This window comes from Leptodactylus fuscus, chromosome 2, assembly GCF_031893055.1.
Source record: "Leptodactylus fuscus isolate aLepFus1 chromosome 2, aLepFus1.hap2, whole genome shotgun sequence".
Lineage (NCBI taxonomy): Eukaryota > Metazoa > Chordata > Amphibia > Anura > Leptodactylidae > Leptodactylus > Leptodactylus fuscus.
Genome location: NC_134266.1, coordinates 121329228 through 121347571, shown reverse-complemented (window position 1 = coordinate 121347571; position 18344 = coordinate 121329228). Strand labels below are relative to the sequence as shown.

At 41.8% G+C, this 18344-nt stretch overlaps 1 protein-coding gene across 2 annotated transcripts in view; it reads right to left on the bottom strand.

Annotated features, from left to right (window-relative positions):
• Positions 1-17813, bottom strand: part of LOC142195043 (angiopoietin-2-like) — a 53858-nt gene extending 36045 nt beyond the window's left edge. The window contains exons 1-2 of one of the 2 annotated variants that reach the window (XM_075264554.1): positions 17517-17813; positions 1564-1719 (exon numbers count right to left, since the gene is read on the bottom strand). In XM_075264554.1, the coding sequence (XP_075120655.1) occupies positions 1564-1719; positions 17517-17813 (453 nt within the window). The remainder of the gene's footprint in view (positions 1-1563; positions 1720-17516) is intronic. The other variant, XM_075264553.1, reaches the window with a different exon arrangement.
• Between the last annotated feature and the right edge of the window lie 531 nt (positions 17814-18344).

The window sequence follows — 18344 nt, the reverse complement described above, 5'->3', positions numbered from 1 at the left end:
TATAAGATTGGTGGCATGTATTTCAGTGTCCTGGCAGTGGTTTGAAGGATTAAAACTTGTGTCAGTTCCAGATCATGAGAAATCCACTGTCCAGGTCCTGAATTGTATGACTCATAGTCAATCTGTTAGTAAGCTGAGATTTGCTTATAGGGAACAGTCCTAATTACAAACCTTTTGGCCCTTTTCCATCATGGGGCACCTATGATCTGGGTGCCCTTCTTCATTGAAAGCCTGGATTGAGGCAATACGGAAGACAAAAAATAGATGAGGGGGGTGGGAAGAGCAAAGTGATGCCTGACGGGAATTCAGGTTTTCAACATGGACAATAGCATTGGGTTATCCCTAACTATTGTTAGGAGTGAATAAAATGGGAGAGTAGTTAGACAGGGGAAGGCTAAATGTGTGCATGGTGTTTTTTCAACAGTTACGGGCGCGTAAAAGAACCTGTTGGCATCCAGGTTGTAGAGTCTAATGTCTAGAGAACTGAACTGAGGGTTCAATTTATGTTGTAGCCAAGTATGACCCCTCATCACTGTGGCATCTCTGATTCTGTAAGAGTATTGGGCACCAAAGCCATTATGACAAAGTTGGAACGAGGCGCAGCCATCGTGGGCCTCCTCCATCCATGTCATCTCCACATTGCTATATCTGGATATTGAAAATATATCATTCAGTAAATATAAACAAAACCATTATCCAGTGAAAATTAATCTTCTATAAGAATGTACAGAATGAAGAAAGAGTCATGTGAAAAAAGTTGACTTAACACAGAATGTGTCATTTGAACAATAAAAATGTCTCCAAATTGAATGCAGAGTATGTCGTAAGAAAATACTTACAGGAGAGTTAGCAGAATAAGTGCAGAAATAATGTACAAGACAGATTTATGTTAGTGTTAGGATTAGTTAGAAATGTTCTGAATGTAACAGGATTCTCATGACTATAGGCAAAGGTAAACAAAGTCTATGTTGTAACAGTGGAAAGCAAAAAGAATACATAGTGCAAAGACTTGCACCAATAATAAGAATTCAGGTATATAAAACACACCAGGACCTTAGGCAGGAAGGGGAGAACTGGTATCATAAATAGCAACCTGATCGGACAGTGATAAACTGTATAGGTAGAGAATGAGACAAGAGACATAAATGGAACATAAAGCACATATCTGATCTCCAAGGCTGCAGATCAGTAAATTAGAAACAAACAGCTATTTCTTCTGCTTGTTACAGTAGAAGCAAGAGATATCACCACCATGGGCAAGTAAATGGTCATAGGCCATACTCACACATGAAAAGAAAAATATAGAGTGAGGACTCCAACGATTCCAAACTGGAAAAGGGGAGTTTATTCACCCAATAATGCAACGTTTCTGATGAACTCCATGAGACCTATGAGTTGGACTGAAATGTGACACTGTTGAGTGAATAGACTCTACTTTTTTTTACTTTGGAATCATTAGAGTTTGGCCTCTACTTTTTGCTTTTTACAGTAGATACAGATTTATATTATACATAAAGATATGTGTCAATACTGGAACATTTAGTGTGTTTTAGTCTTGCATACCTGGGTCTCAACTTCCGTCAGTTTGCGTGTTTGTTCTGCTGTTTGACTAAATAGATTTGATCCAGTTTCCGCCATGGTGCCTGTTTGATTCTGATCAGCTGATAGATGGGAAACTGGCATCTCACTTTTCACATTATCATGGATATAGTTTTCTAGCTGCAATAAATGAAAACCACCATTAAAATTACAACCGTAGTAGTAGTAGTAGTACCAGGTAACATATGTTTATGAAAGAGTTACTACTGTAAGGTGAACACCTTTGTCTCCCAAAAACAAGCATACTTCTGTTACCCATCAATGTCCTGTCTTAGGATGAAGGAAATAAATCCCTGCCAGACACCAAACAAGGACCTATGACTGTGGTTAGTTTGGTTGCCTCCATACATATCAGATTCAGGTAAGATCTACTTAAATTTGATAAATGATGTATCTCCAGTATAAGGCCTCATGCACACAACCGTTTATACAGTGTGCTAGCCTTATCTATCACAGCTAGCACATTGACCCATTCATTTCTATGGCCCCATACACACGCTACCATGTATTATTACAGACTGGTGTATGGGGCCGTGAACCAGGAGCAAAGTTCAGGAAGATCCTATTCTTGTCCATTTTGCAGCCACAGGTGACACACATATGTCATCTATGTGCTGTCCGTGTAGTTTAATCACGGCCCAGCGACACGCACATGGATGTGTGCCTGTCACCAAAGAACAGTATGAACAGAAGGGAGGATAGGTTGGAGCGATATCAGATAGTCCAGTAAATCTACAGTATTAACATAACTTTCATAGCACTTGAAGCTTTTATGTTAGAGAAGTAGGAAACAGTCAAGACTGGTTTAAGGCTGAGATCACATGGAGTTTTTTGGTCAGAAATCCGCCTCAAAATCAGCCTCTTAATAGAACTCTATTGGGAGGCTTTTTTTTAGGTGGATTCCTGACCAAAAAACTCAGTGTGAACTCAGCTTAATAAGAAACTTTGAATCGAACACCAAAACTGAAAACTAAAGTTTCATGAACTGATGAGAATGAATTTGGCATATACAGGAGTAAAGCTGGAGAAACACATTAGGTGATTGTTGGCTGAACCACCCAACTGACTCTAATGCCTATTGGGTCTTTCTAACACTAAATCCATGGCAGATGTTGGGGACAAAAGAATAAGGCAGTTGAATGTAAATATGCCCAATCCTTTTGTTCTCAGGGAAGATAAGCAGTTGCCAAAACTGTTGGCAGCACTTTACTATCCATTCAAAACATATTAATGCTCAGCCAATCCGAGCGGATATGGATATGGAGGAAACTTGTAAGAAATAGCTGGAGGACAAATGGGTGCCAACAGTTGGAATCTATCTACTCTATCCTATTTATCTGCGGTGGTGAGTTGACATGCTGGGTTCTGGTGACAAACTCCTTTTCCATGGGAAAAATGTTTCCAATGGAAACAACGGCATCAATTATAGGTAAAAAAAAGTGAAGAAATTGCTATTTAAATAAAACATAATGCCAAAAATAAGTATTTATGTATAGAATAGAACAATTTATTGTAATATATTATCCAACTTAACAGTGCAATGAAAGAAAAATGCCATGTCTCTGGCCACGTGGCCAAAAATGTGGAATCCATAAATCAGGATATGCCAAATAAAACATGTTCTCCATCAACACAATATGTGGGTTGGCACATGGCTTATACCAAATATACTATCAATAAACTGAACCTACTGGGAGTCTCATAAAAATTTTATTTTTTAGAAAATAATGCACATTATGAAGCTTCTATGTATGCATGAATGTTGTGGAATAACAGCTCTGTGCTAAAATGGCCTGGACATGTTTTTTACTTTGTTTGTAACCTTATTTTAAAATAATAATGAAACTAGCACATGGGCAAACTGGGGGATAACAGAAATCATTACAGGAAGTTTTAGTGGCATTGGTTCATCACATCCTCACATTCTGGAACAGAAGATCTTGTAATCCTTCTAAAACTCTCTAATTTCTAAAACCCAGGCCCTTGTTTGCTAATGTTTCTGTCATTATGGAAAGAAATATGTAAATAAGTTCTAGATGGAAAAAGAAAAACTCACTCTAGTGCCACCATCCACAGAGAACTGTGAAGCAAGATACTGTCATCAACTTGAGTTAGAAGGAGTACTGTCTCCTTTGAAAGACATTGCCTTTACAGGACACCTTACAGTGTATAGAGTCTAACAGACCATGCATGCTCTAGTTCTCCTAGATGGAAAAAAAGAAAAACCACTCTAGCATCACCTTTTGAAAGATAGCTAGCTATAGATCAATGCCTGGTTTTGTATGAAACCTAGAGACTTTGTATGTGAATTCAGTCAAACCAGAATATCTGTTCCAAAAGACAGACCCTTCCACAGGCAGCTGTTTTGGGGTTATTGCTCCTCATAAGTCTGAAGCAGGGTATTGGTTTGGCTGGGTGAGAGGTTGTCGACATGGGTCAGAAGGGGTACTGTGTCTCCACTGTGAATAGAGGCAGCCCATAGATTCATATAACAGGTAGTGTAAATCACATTTTCCCAGCTCTTGTAATATACCCAGTTATTGTCTTAACCTGCAGATATGTGTTTAAGCTGAAGCTTATATCCTTAACATCAAGAAAAAAGAGAAAAACATTTTTAGCAGTTTTACAAATCGCACATCAATATGAACGGGCAATGGGTTTCTCAAGCATGTTATCCTAGAAATAAAATATTAGTTATTCCAAAAATAGTAACTCTAGAGCACTTCTGGCCATGCGAGTATACCGCCAAATCTCTGATACTGAGGAGATGGAATTCCATATCAGCTGCCAATGTGTGAGAATGGCCTGCTGTGAAGCCTTTCCCTTACAGCCTTGGGTGTCTAAACCTCTTATTCTGTGCCTGTGATCCAGCTGTATTATTGTCAGGCTCTACTTTCCAGCCCACATACTCATGATTAACTTATCTCTGAAGGCCCGGTGACATATATCTTACTGAACCTTCATACACTGGGGTCATGACTAAACATAGAAATATTTTTGATTTCACACTTTTTCTTAAATTATTACAGTTGAAAATCATCTGAGTTCTACAGTCATGTCAGAAGGTAAAATCCATGGAAATCTATGAACAAAAAAAAACCCAACAACTCAGAATCCTAAAATGAAGGTCTTGAATGTTGAATTTTCACAGATTTCCACCATTTAGAATAGCTGGCTGCGCATGCAATATGATTCATTTCAATGATACATTGATGCAAGACTATATGAGAGTGATGGTCTTTACTAGAGATGAGCGAACACCAAAATGTTCGAAGTTCGAAATCCGATTCGAACAGTCGCTCACTGTTCGACTGTTCGAACAGGTTTCGAACCCCATTATAGTCTATGGGGAACATATACTCGTTAAGGGGGAAACCCAAATCCGTCTCTGGAGGGTCACCAAGTCCACTATGACACCCCAGGAAATGATGCCAACACCCTGGAATGACACTGGGACAGCAGGGGAAGCATGTCTGGGGGCATATAAGTCACTTTATTACATGGAAATCCCTGTCAGCTTGCGATTTTCGCAAGCTAACTTTTTCCAATAGGAATGCATTGGCCAGCGCTGATTGGCCAGTTTACAGAATTCGGCCAATCAGCGCTGGCTCTGCCGGAGGAGGTGGAGTCTAAGATCGCTCCACACCAGTCTCCATTCAGGTCCGACCTTAGACTCCGCCTCCTCCGACAGAGCCAGCATTGATTGGCCGAATTCTGTAAACTGGCCAATCAGCGCTGGCCAATGCATTCTATTGGCGTGATGAAGCAGAGCTGAATGTGTGTGCTGAGCTCAACTACGCTGGTGGTGTAGCTGGGAGTTCAGTGCACGGCCAGCTCTACTATGCCGGAGATTGAACTCTCAACTACACCGGTGGTGTAGCCAAGAGTTCAGTGCACGGCCAGCTCTGCTATGCCGGAGATTGAGCAGAGTTGGCCGTGCGCTCCGGTGGTGTAGCAGAGCCGAGGGTGCAGAAGGGTTCAAGTGCACCCTCGGCTCTGATGTAGCAGAGCTGAGGGTGCAGAAGGACTCAAGTGCACCCTCGGCTCTGATGTAGCAGAACTGAGGGTGCAGAAGGATTCAAGTGCACCGCTTGTAGTGCGGGCATGCGCAGTCGACTCTGCCCAGGCCCGATGCCTGGCAGAGTGAATGAAGAGCCGGAAGATGCCGCGGGGACGCTGCAAGGAGAAGACTGCATGGAGGATTCAGCCCGACCCTCACTCGTGGACTTGGTAAGTATAATTTGATCGAACGTTGCCTACCCCTGAAACGAGCATTTTCCCCCCATAGACTATAATAGGGTTCGATATTCGATTCGAGTAGTCGAATATTGAGGGGCTACTCGAAACGAATATCGAACCTCGGACATTTTACTGTTCGCTCATCTCTAATCATGAATAAAGGTAGAGATTGCATGGAGAATACTAACTATTGTGTATTAAAAAGAACATTTTGTTTTATGTGTTTATGTAAATTCCTGTAACTATTTGACTTTATCTGGGCTTCAGTCAATCCTTACGATGTATGTTTGTTTGTTTTTTCTGCTGATTCTATTGACTAACTATATGTCTATAAAGTGTTAGCTTACTGTTTATGCAAATTTCACCATGCAAGGCTTCTTGTAACATAAATGGAGATATAAAAGTCATGGTCCCTGGCAGTGGCGTTACTATCGGGGAAGCAGCAGAGGCAGCTGCCACAGGGCCCAGGACATTAGGGAGCCCGGCGACAGCCACTACTGCTGCGTTTTGTTTTGTTTTTTAATAGGCCGTTACCGGCTGGAGTTACTCCAGCCGGTAATGGGCCCTACTTACTTACCGATCCTGGCAGGGGCCGGGATCAGTAAGTGACACTGCGGGCCCTGCAAACATCATTTTTATACTCAGGGGTCTTTTCAGACCCCTGAGTATAATGATTGGAGGCCTGGGAGAGGTAAGCGAACATAACAAACAGTGTTACTTACCTCTCCACGCTCCGCAAGGCTTCGGGGCCTACTTGTGTGACGTCTGACATCACATGACCGGAGCCTGTATCCTTATGTGTCGTGACGCAGGCCCCGGGTCACATGACGTCCCTGACGTCATTGAAGATAGCCGACAGCGGGGAGCGCAGAGATAGGTAAGTAACAGTGTTTATGTTTGTATCCCCCTCTCGGTCTCTGATTATTATACTCTGGGGTCTGAAAAGACCCCAGAGTGTAATAATTGTTAATGGGTGTCCTCAATGGAGCATAATACTGGGTGATGGGGCCACTATGGGGCATAATACTGAGTAAAGGGGCCACTATGGGGTATAATGCTGTGTGCTGGGGGAACTATGGGGCATAATACTGGGTGGTCGGGGTCTTTGGCGTCGATCGGGGGGGGGGGCATGTCAAAGGTTCGCCACGGGGCCCCGCCATTCCTAGTTACTCCACTGGTCCCTGGGTACATATTTTGGGCGATTTGCCTCCCCCAGACAGCTCACTTATAGATATAAAATCAAGTCTCACGCTCTTGTCTCTTGGTAAGATAAATATGGCGAATATGGAAAGAATGTCAACTTCTTGATAAATGACCAGAAATATGAGATATATTAAAACCATTCGTGATGTGAAGGAGCAATGAACAGGCAATTATTCTTATTAGTTAATAGCAGATGCTTTTGGCAAGATTTCTGAAGTCCATCTTAACCTTGGATCTCTAATTATTTTATCCCTTATTATTTTATTCACTTTGCTATTTTATTTTGCCCAAATGAGCCAATTACCAATTAGTTAAATAAAATATTGTCATTGATACATGATCACTAAAGCAAGGTCACTAAATATGAGCATATTTACTGCTGACACTGTATAATTCATGACACCAAGTTATTATTTCAGATGGCAGACCCAGGACACAGGAGTCAATAAGGAGCATGCATATAGTTCAGACCTGGGCAATGTACGGACCGCCGGCTATATCCGGCCCTCCGACTAATTCAGTTCGGCCTGCATAGCTTGACTAGGGAAGCGTGTCTAGGGAGGTGTGTCTTAGTACCGGTAGGACAGAACAAGAAGATGGACATGTGTGGTGTGTGTCCTAAGGTACTGAGAGGGGAGGGAGGGGGCATGTGAGATGCAGGGTGGAGAGTGTGTCTGTCTGTCTGTGTGTGTCTGTGTCTCAGTAAGCTAGAGGCAAAGATGGAAGGGGAATGTTATACTGGGGCAGAGATGGAAGGGGAATGTTATACTGGGTGCAGATATGGAAGGGGAATGTTATACTGGGTGCAGATATGGAAGGGGAATGTTATACTGGGGGCAGAGATGAGGGGGAATGTTATACTGGGGGCATAGATGGAGGGGGAATGTTATACTGGGGGAAGAAATGGAGGGTAACAACATGAAACTGGGGGAGAGATGGAGGGGGGACATGAAATGGGGCAGATGAAGGGGATATGAAACTGGTAGAGAAATGGAGGGGGGGACATGAAACTGGGGGTAGATGAACTGAGTACTTAAACTGGGGGGACATTAAACTGAGGACAACTGGAGGGGGCATTAAATCGTGCAGGTAGCTGGAGGGGGACCTGTCTGCCTCTAGTTGCCCCCAGTTTAATGTCACCCTCCAACTACCGCTACGGTTTAATTGTTGCTTCCAGCTGCCCGAGTTTAATGTCCCCCTCTAGTTTCCACCAGTTTAAACTGGAGCATAAGTAGAGGGACTTAATACAGTGGGGCAGTTGGAAGGGAACATTATAATGTGAGAGCATATAATGTACGGGTGACTGTAGGAGGATTATACTTTGTGGGGGCACATGAAAAGATGATTGAGAATGAGCGGAGCCAACGTAGAAGTGGGTGGAGCACATGGCCCTCTAGAATAGTTTCAATTTCTTATGCAGCCCCATGGGAAAATTAATTGCCCACCCCTGATATAGTCTATAGCAATGGCAGTCGATATGACATATTTTGAGTATTGCAATTATGGGCTCTGAATGTTAGATTCCTATTCAGAGCAGAATCCTAAAAGGCAGATCAGAACATCTCTATTTGTAAGTATAAGCAGCATAGACTCTTTAGGGGATCTGCATATAAAAATACAAGTAAAGAGTTTGGAAAAAAACACAATGTTTTACAGTAACTGCAAAGTGGATGGGATTCTAATAAATCCCAACACATTACAGAAAAATATACGCAGCGGGCATGCTGCGATTTCCAAAACCATTGTGAAAATCCACAGTACAGGTGGGAGAATCTGTCCACAGGACAACTATAGATCATGCACTCCACAAATCTGGCCTTTATGGAAGAGTGTTAAGAAGAAAGCCATTGTTGAAAGAAAGTTATAAGAAGTGCCATTTGCACTATGCCTTTTGCCATCTAGGGTAACAACACACAACAAAATTTGCCCCAAAGGAAACTATCCTATTGACTATGGATCTCCACACAGAATAAAGTAGACCACACAAGAAGAAAAATGTGGAGAACAACCGATAGATCACATATTAAATCATCAGAATTAGAAAGGATGATGAGACATATATACCCTTATAAAATTATTGGTGCCTTTTGTTCTGTGTGCAGTACACACCTGTGCGATATATTCTGTATCATTCTCTGTGGTTTTTGTAACATCTTGCCCTGCTGCTTCTTTTATGTTTTGTTATATTTATTAAATAAATTTGATATATTTTTATATTTATTGAGGATTGTCCATCCTTTCTAATTCTGATGATTTAATATGTGATCTATCGGTTGTTCTCCAGATTTTTCTTCTTGTTTTGCCATCTAGGGGACACAGCAAACATGTGGAAGAAGATGCTCTGGTTGGATGAGACCAAAGTTGAACTTTTTGGCATAAATGCAAGGTGCTATGTGTGGTGGAAAAGTAACACTGCTCATCACCCTGGACACACTATCCCTACTGTGAAACATGGTGGTGGCTGCATAAGGCCCGTTCACAAGGGGCAAGAGGGGGGCGGATTTTGGCGCAGAATCCACGTCATAATCCGCCCCCTCACAATGGTGGTCTATGTAGACCGCTAGCGTTCTTTTTTCCGCTAGCGGCAACAAATAAGAAATGAGCTGCCCTTTCCTCGCAGCACGCTCTGGACTAGGCCCATTCATTTGGGCCTACGCCGGACCAGAGTGCCGGCAGGCAGATTTTGGCCATATTCTGACGCAGCTTCCCACATCAGAAACAGGACCAAAATCCGCCAGTACACCCCCGTGTGAACTAGCCCTAATAATGTGAGGACAGGGAAGCTGGTCAGAGTTGATGGAATGATGGATCAAGCTAAATGCAGGGCAATCCTAGAAGAAAACCTGTTGGAGGCTTCAGAAGACTTGAGACTGTGAAGGAGATTCACTTTCCAGCAAGACAATGACTCTAAACATATAGCCAGAGCTACAGTGGAATGGTTTAGATCAAAGAATGTGTTAGAATTCCAGTCAAGGTCCAGGCCCAGTCAAAGCCCAGACTCTAATCCCACTGAGCATCTGTGGCAAAACATGAAAATTGCTGTTCACAGACGCTTCATCCAAATCAAGATTTGCAGCTGTAATTGCAGTGAAAAGTGACTCTACAAAGTATTGAAATGGGGGGGGGGGTTTGAATATTTTTGCATGCCTTTCAGATTTTGATTTGATTACAAAAGACCATGTATCATTTTCATTCCACTTCACAATTATCTGCTACTATGTGTTGGTCTATCACAGTTTGTGAAATAACGGTGGATAGTTAACAGAGTAGAGGATCGCCTAGGTAGGGGAGATATGGACCCCAAGAAAGCGGATAGAAGTAGTCTGCTATTGGAATCCATAATTACTACGAAAGAGGGCCAGGAGGTCATGGAGGATATTGAGGGAAAGTGCCTTGGTCTTGTAGGAGTTAATCTTATATCTCGAGAAATCACTAGAGAAGTCTTGAGGAGACGCAAGGAGGAGAGTGTGTGGTAGAAGGAAGGGTAAGGAGCACATCATCATCCGCAAAGAGAGAAACCTTAAATTCCCTATCCTCTACCTTAACCACTCGAAAGTCTGGATCCCAACAGATCTTGGCCAGCAGGGATTCAATACAAAGTGTAAAGATGAGAAGGGAGAGAGGGCTGTCCTGCCTAGTACTGTTGAACAACAAGAACAATGGTGGAATTGCAGGTTGTTTTTTTTCAAGTAATCATTACCAAAAAAAATTTTGTACCCAAAAAGGTGCCATTCAAAAATAAAACTTGTAAAAAAGCACATTATCACACAACTACATCAATAGAATGAAAACCAAAGAAAAAAATGCTTGGTACTACAGGTCCAAAATTGGCTGGTGCCAAAAAAATGCTAATTATGGAATCCTAGTAATTCTAGAATACACCACATTCTTTCATTTCTTGTAAAAGTTGCTTGTCCTTTTGCCTTTAAGGAAGTGTCACAATCTCCAGACCTTAGTATTTGTCAAGAAACATGATATATTGGAGCGCTGTGTTTACAAGACACCAAGAAATTCTACATCAGAAAACAATTTACAAGTCAGGCAGATGAAACACAATAACTGCGTATTACACAAACTGAAGCCAGCTCCACTAAGATTACAGTCACAACTGAGATTAAGAGAAAACTTGTCTTTCTGCAGCCATTTATACACAGTGAAACTCAGATTATAATGTATATTTGATTTTCATTGTGTTCTCAAGAACATGTAAGGCCTCGTTCACATCAGCGTTTGAATTCCGTCCGGGGAAGTCTGCATGGGGACCCCCCTGAACGGAATACCAAACACAATTACAAGCGCTGGTGCAGTAAAAGCACACGGACCCCATAGACTATGATGGGGTCCACGTGCTTGCTGCCAGATCTCCGCAGGCATCGTGCGGACAGGAAAGTAGTTCATCAAAAGTAGTGTATTCGAACTGAATACAAAAGCAGATGTGAACGAACCCTTAAAATTTGTCAGCGTGTGCATTTTCTGCCATGACCTCTCATAATCTACTTGTCCTTTTTACTTATTTTCATATATTGTATAACTGTCCCCCTTTTGATGATGGCAAAGGTGCATGCCCTAAATCAATATGAAAAGGTATAGCAGTATATAATATCAGGTCTCTGTATTCACTAGTAGTTCTGCCTTCCCAGCAGACCTAGCTGCCTGACTACCTCCTTGTGTGCTCCGGTCACTTTGACCCCTTCCCACCTCAGCCATTTTTTCGATTTTCATTCTTGACTCTTTGCCTTCTGTTCATAGAGCTGTGATTCTGCAGGACAAAATATACTACATAACAATGAAATATTATATACAATGTATAGGGAAGCTGAAAACAATTTAGAATAGGGTGGACTTTGAGAAAAACTATGTTTGTGCAACTTTCTTACAGGCTTCGTTTTTATGGTGTTCATTGTGCAGCCAAAGCAACATGTTACCTGTATTCTATGGGTCAGTACAATTTTGGGATACTAAATTTATGTAGTTTGTTTTATGTTTTAACCCCTTAAAAAAATGAATTAAAATGTTTTGGACTTGCCGTATTTGGACACTCGTAACTTTTTATTTTTTCTATGTACAGAGCTGCATGAGGTGTTATTTTTTTGCAAGATCAGATGTTCTTTTTATTTATACAATGTTGGGAATTTTTATTAGCTGCTAAAGAGTGAAAAAATGGCAATTCTGCTCTTTTAATATTTTTCTCATTACAGTGTTCACCGTATGTGATAAATATTTTTTCTAAGTTTGTAGACTGGGGGTCTGATCACCAATTCAATACACTGCAATGCTAATGGATTTTACTTTGGCTGAGCAATGAGTTTTGTTACATTTATACCATGCATGCATTCTGTTTTATACTAGTCTCTGTGCTGTTTTGGTATCTGATTTCTGTCCCTGATGTGTGCATGCATGGTGCTCAGTTGATGTTTGTGGTGTGTTCTGAAATATACTCTATTACCGGTTTGTCCCCTGGGATTTCTGCAATATATCTTATAACTGTGGTTGTGTACCTTCTGCTTCCTGTGTTAGGGTGCATTCACACTACGTATACGGCAGCTTATTCTGAACGTAAAACACGTTCAGAATAAGCGGCGTATAAAGCAGTTCCATTCATTTCTATGGGAGCTGGCATATGAGCGCTCCCCATAGAAATGAATGGGCTGCTTTTTTCACTATGAGCAGTCCCATTGAAGTGAATGGAAAGTGCTCGCGTGTACGGCTCGGCATGAGCAGAGCTCTGCGGGAAGAACCTTGATTAGGGTTGAGCGATCAGGATTGGAAAGATCGGGATCGGAATTCCAATCGAGATTGTGAAATTTCCTTGATCGCTAATCGGAATCCGAATATTTCCAATCCTGATCGCTCAACCCTAATCACGGTTCTTCCCGCAGAGCTCGGCTAGCGTACTTCAGCCATGGCTTATTATATGGCGAGTGCCTCGTCGTCCTCACAGCATCGCAGCACAGAGTGATTTACCGCAGCCTGCCACTCTTCTGCTTCATCCCTGTTTTAACGTATACTCAGCTCTGCTACATCTGAGATGCAGAACTTCTGTTTCCTCCCTGTTGTGCCATATACTCGGCTCTGCTACATCTCAGAAGAGTGGCAGGCTGCGGTAAATCACTCTGTGCTGCGCTGCTGTGAGTTGAGTGAGTACTATTCGAAACTCCCGTTTCGAATAGCACGCACCCATAGGAATGAATGGAAGCGTTCAGTACGCAGACTTTGCCGGCGTCCGACCACTTAACCCCCTGCATGCCGGCCACTTCCATTCATTCCTATGGGTGTGTGCTATTCAAAACAGGAGTTTCTAATAGTACTCGATCATCTGATACTATAGCTTTTCCCACAATGATTGGCCAGTAGCCAAGCATTGTGGGAAATAACCTCCGAACTCGATCCCGCCGGAAAAGATCGGGATCGGAATTCCAATCGAGATTGTGAAATTTCCTCGACTGCTAATCGGAATCCGAATATTTCCAATCCTGATCGCTCAACCCTAATCGCGGTTCTTCCCGCAGAGCTTTAAACAGAAGGTTCACGAATAACTTTCTGTTATCATTATGTCTATGGGGAAGCCGCTGGCATTTCCATAGATATGATTGAAATGCTGCAATTTTTCCCACAAAGTGGGCATAGGATTCGCAAGAATTCCATCCACTTTGGAATTACTATAAAACGCCACAATTTTTCCGCTGCAGGCAAATCGCGGCGTTCCGGCCCTAGGGCCCCAGCCTTAAGTAGTATTTTGTTGCCATATGTGTGGATTAGCACCACAATGTCTTAGAAAGTTTGCATCAGTTGAATTATTATGATTTATGGCAGACCATACACATACTATAGCTTTATAAGCCAAAAAGGTAACAATTCACACCAGCAATCCCTCCAATATCAGTAGTGACCTAGAGGCAAACAGCTGTCATCCATCTTGGGCTGTTCATGTCCGCAGAAAACAGCTGTTGAACACCTGACTGTGCTTGATAGCTCCCAATAGACAATCTAATGTTTACAAGATAAGTTACTTTCTATTGCCACAACTGATACAAAATATCTACTGCTTAATGTAGATTCCATGTACACTGAAGAAATATATAGATATTGGTAAATAAATATGGGGTGTCATACTGGATTCTCCTGACATGTGTCTAATCAGGTGAAATATAGAAAAAAAGGTTCTGTTGTGAATGATAAAGGTAAAACCATATGGGGATAGATTTACTAACACAATCCTGTCAAAAGCTTAGGCAGTGCACAGAGATGCTAGGTTCACACTAGCGTTCAGGTTTTTGTTCGATGGGTCCACTTGGGGACCCAGAAAATGGAAACCCCATACACTTAAAAAGTCAAAGAATATAATGGGATCTGCCCAGTTTCCGCCTGAAATCAGCGGAGAGAAAATTCCTGCTTGGAGGACTTTTCTCTCTGTAGATTTTAAGTGGAATGGGGGACGGAGACCCCAAACAGCCACACACCGCTATTGCTACTGCAGCCTTACCCCTTGTTCACATTTGCGTTTAGCAATCCATTTGGGGACCCGCCCCAAATGGAATACCAAAAACATTGGCAAGCGGTGTGTGAGGTGAAAGCACACGGACCCCATAGACTATAATGGGGGCTGAGTGCTTTCCATGTCGTGTTCGCATGGAACATGTGGACAGAAAAGTACTTTGTGATCTACTTTCATGTCTGCATTATTCGTGCGGGCAGCATGCAGAGACCACACGGACCCCATTATAGTCTATGGGGTCCGTGTGCTTTCACTGCACACTGCTTGCTAATGAGTTTGGTATTCCATTCAGGGGGGTCCCCATGCGGACTTCCCAAACAGATTACCAAACGCAGATGTGAACGAGGGGTTAGACTAGACAGTCTTAAAATGTGCCAGATATATCACATTTTATTAGTTGTTTTATGCAGAAAACATTGCCAAATTTTTTTTGAATGTTTTTCACAGTGTCACAATTCAGACTACCACTGGCCACTTTGGCAGGCTCCCTTTTTGTACAAATGTACTATGTAGCTAAAACGCAGCATTTTGTCTGCAGTGGATATACCACAGCCTGCAGAAAAAAATCTACAGCTAAAATTCTGTAGTTTCCAAAACACTTAAGTTTTTGTAAATCGCAGCTTGTCAATTTACCTACAGAAATACTGGTGTGTCTGTATAGGTATAATAGAGGCAGAAAGTCCGCAGAGGAAAACTCTGTGGACTTTATTCGAAAAACCGCCGCAGTCTTTTCTGCAGCGATTCGCTGCATGGGGCCTTAGCCTAAATCAATAAATGTGGTGCAAGGCATATTGGTCAACTTTGGCACAAATTACCCAAGAGCTCTGGAATATTTTACTTAATAAATTTTAAGGTCAAAGGGAACTACTTACGCTAGGTTCACACCTGCGTTCGGGTCTCCGTTCTGTGCTTTCCGTCTTCCACATGCAAGAAGACGGAACGCACAGACCGGGTCCGGCCGTGAGCGGCGGTGAGCGTTTTATGCTCTTCACCGCGAAACCGTTTTTTTAAATCCGGACACAGAGTACTGCATGTCCGACTCTGTGTCCGGGTTAAAAAACCCGGTTTCGCGGCGGAGAGCATAAAACGCTCACCGCCGCTCACGGCCGGACATCTTTCTCACCCATTCAAATGAATGGGTGAGAAAGACTCCTGCAGGTATCTGTCTCTTGCCTCTGTTTTGTGCAGGAAACGGAAACCTGCATAACGGAGTGACGGGCGCAGATGTGAACGAGCCCTTAGTGATATAGCCTGTGATCCGTGTCATTTTAAGGCTGGGGCCCCATGTGTTATAAATGCAGTGGAAAATAATCCTGCATTTTACAATCACAATCACTGTAATGCCATATCCTCCTTACAGTACTTTTCTCTCTATTTTAGGTGCATTTACTGGCGGAGTCTCCTATGGAAACTCCAACGCTAGTATGAATCCAGCCTTACATTTATTTTTTTGCATACTACAGTAGGGGGCATTGAAAAGGAGCCCCCTAAATAGAAAATGAAGGCATCTATATGATCCCCACAATTAAATGCACTCACAGTGCTAAGACCTTTTTCAACCCCCCTTCTCATTTCTATATCTAGGAGACGAAGAAGCAGTAAACCACTGCCTATGAGTAGTAGTGATTGCTGGACATAGTAGTTCCCCACCAAGTACTGTCCAGCCTTTGTGTCCTGTCTTCTAGTCGCAGGTGCACTTTACCTGGTTAGCTTTAATGTAGCATTTATCAAGAATATGTAGACATTTATATAACATACAAATTGTAGAATCATACATCATTTAGTTATAAATATTGGGACGAAAAGTAACAATACAAAAAAAATGTATTTAAAGAGTGACGTAGTTAGATAGGTCAAACTTTTCTTGTATTATTATTGTATTATCCATGCTGCTGGAACACAATGAATTTCCCCATGGTGGGACTAGTAAAGGATTATCCTATCTTATCTGAATAGAACACCTTTCACCTTTTACTACATGAGAATTTGTGCCTTAATTGCCAAGATATTCATTTAATTCACATTATACAAATGAACAGTCTGGATCACTCAGGGCAACTCTGTTCATCTAAACTGCTCTAATACATCCTTCTTCTCCTCTCCCATATTTGAGTGACAGGGAGCTATGATGAAATCTCGCTTGGCCCTGTGTTCTCACATTCACGTTGGCGTTTTTCAGCAATTTAGAGCAACGAAACAGCCTTTGGTGCACCAGACTGCTCATTTGCATAGTGTGAAAAAATGAATACCCGTGCAAGTGATGCGCAAATTTTCATGGGGAAAATGTGTTACATCTTGGTGAGCCTGAGCCATCTAACATGTGTTGATGGTTTAATATGTTTCACTCTGGTGGCTGATTCCTTTTAATAGAATTTGTAACCACATGAAATAACTATATCATTTGTAAAAATAACACAGTATATTGTATGTGGATTATAGTGGTGTTGTTCAGGAAGCCATTCCTGGCTGGTGAAGGACACATCGGACACAGGGATGAAATAAATTGATTTGTTAAGTCTAACTTTTATTGTTTATAGAATTTTATTGTTAGAGCTAGGTTTGATTTACCAGGGATCGTTTTGTCCACAAATCAGACTGACATCCTGCTTGTGTATTATTTTAGCCACCCATTTACATGCAAAAAGACAAATAAACAATCATAATGGTTGGTTTTTGGTCTATCAGATCAGAAAATGAAAAGATTCAGTGATTACTGATAATATAAATATTTCTACTAGCCTAGCATATCCTCTAGAACTGGATCAGGATATCTTTAGAATGGTATATTATTTCCAAGTCCAGTGGAATTGATTCTTTCCATTTACATCTAATACTTATTGCAAAAATCTAAACTGGAAAATGTATGTAAATATCCAAACCTGAGGTCTCTCTCTGTACGTATAGATACGTTTGTAATGTTACTAATTGCTTAATTAATTCATTATATCACTTAGTAGCAAAGCAGAAATCCAGCTCCTACCTTTAGCAGCCACTGTGTGTTGTTCTCCATGATATTCTCAAGTTCTCGGATCCTGTTGATCGGCCATTGGCGGTCATCCTGCACAGGTGCATCCCTTTGCAAGGAGTTGGACATCTGGTAGTCAGAAGGAGGTGAGTGGCAGTTGTCAATCTCAGGGAGGAGGAAAGTATAGCTGCAGTGCCCATGCTGCACCTTATGGTGATGTTTCTCAGGTATATTCAGGTGAGTGGCCAATACAGTGAAGGTCAGGAATAACCAACTCAGAGAACACAGCAGCAACACGTTCCTCCCCATCATGCTGTAGTATACTATCCTCTATGATACCGAGGAGTAAATGAAGGACCTGCTTAGTGTCTGTGTGAGTGAGATAGCTGCCAGTGCCTTGAATAGCAAACCACGTTGTCCTGTCAACTTCAGGAAGTTTTTCTATGTAAGCAGCAGGCCCCCTCTATCCAAAGTCTCCCGCCCACTGTATATGACTAGAGCTGGAAAGCTTTGTAAGGATGCTTTATCATTTAACCTCTACATTACCAGACTGCTAAGCGGTATTGCAGAAATCCACATGAAGCTGAAGACATTGCCAATTTTTACCTGTTTTACAATATGTTTGTACACATAAACACAAAATTTTCTACAAAAAAAATACATATGTTAGTATTAAGTTTCCTCAACACATTCTTTAGAAATCTGTATATCACCAACACCATTGTTATGTCAGGACTCAGATGTAAATTTGCCGCAATATGTCACTATCACATAGTAAAATATTTGTGGAATTTTTGTGCTTTCTGGAAATGTTAATACAGTGAGGATGTAAAATAATGTAGG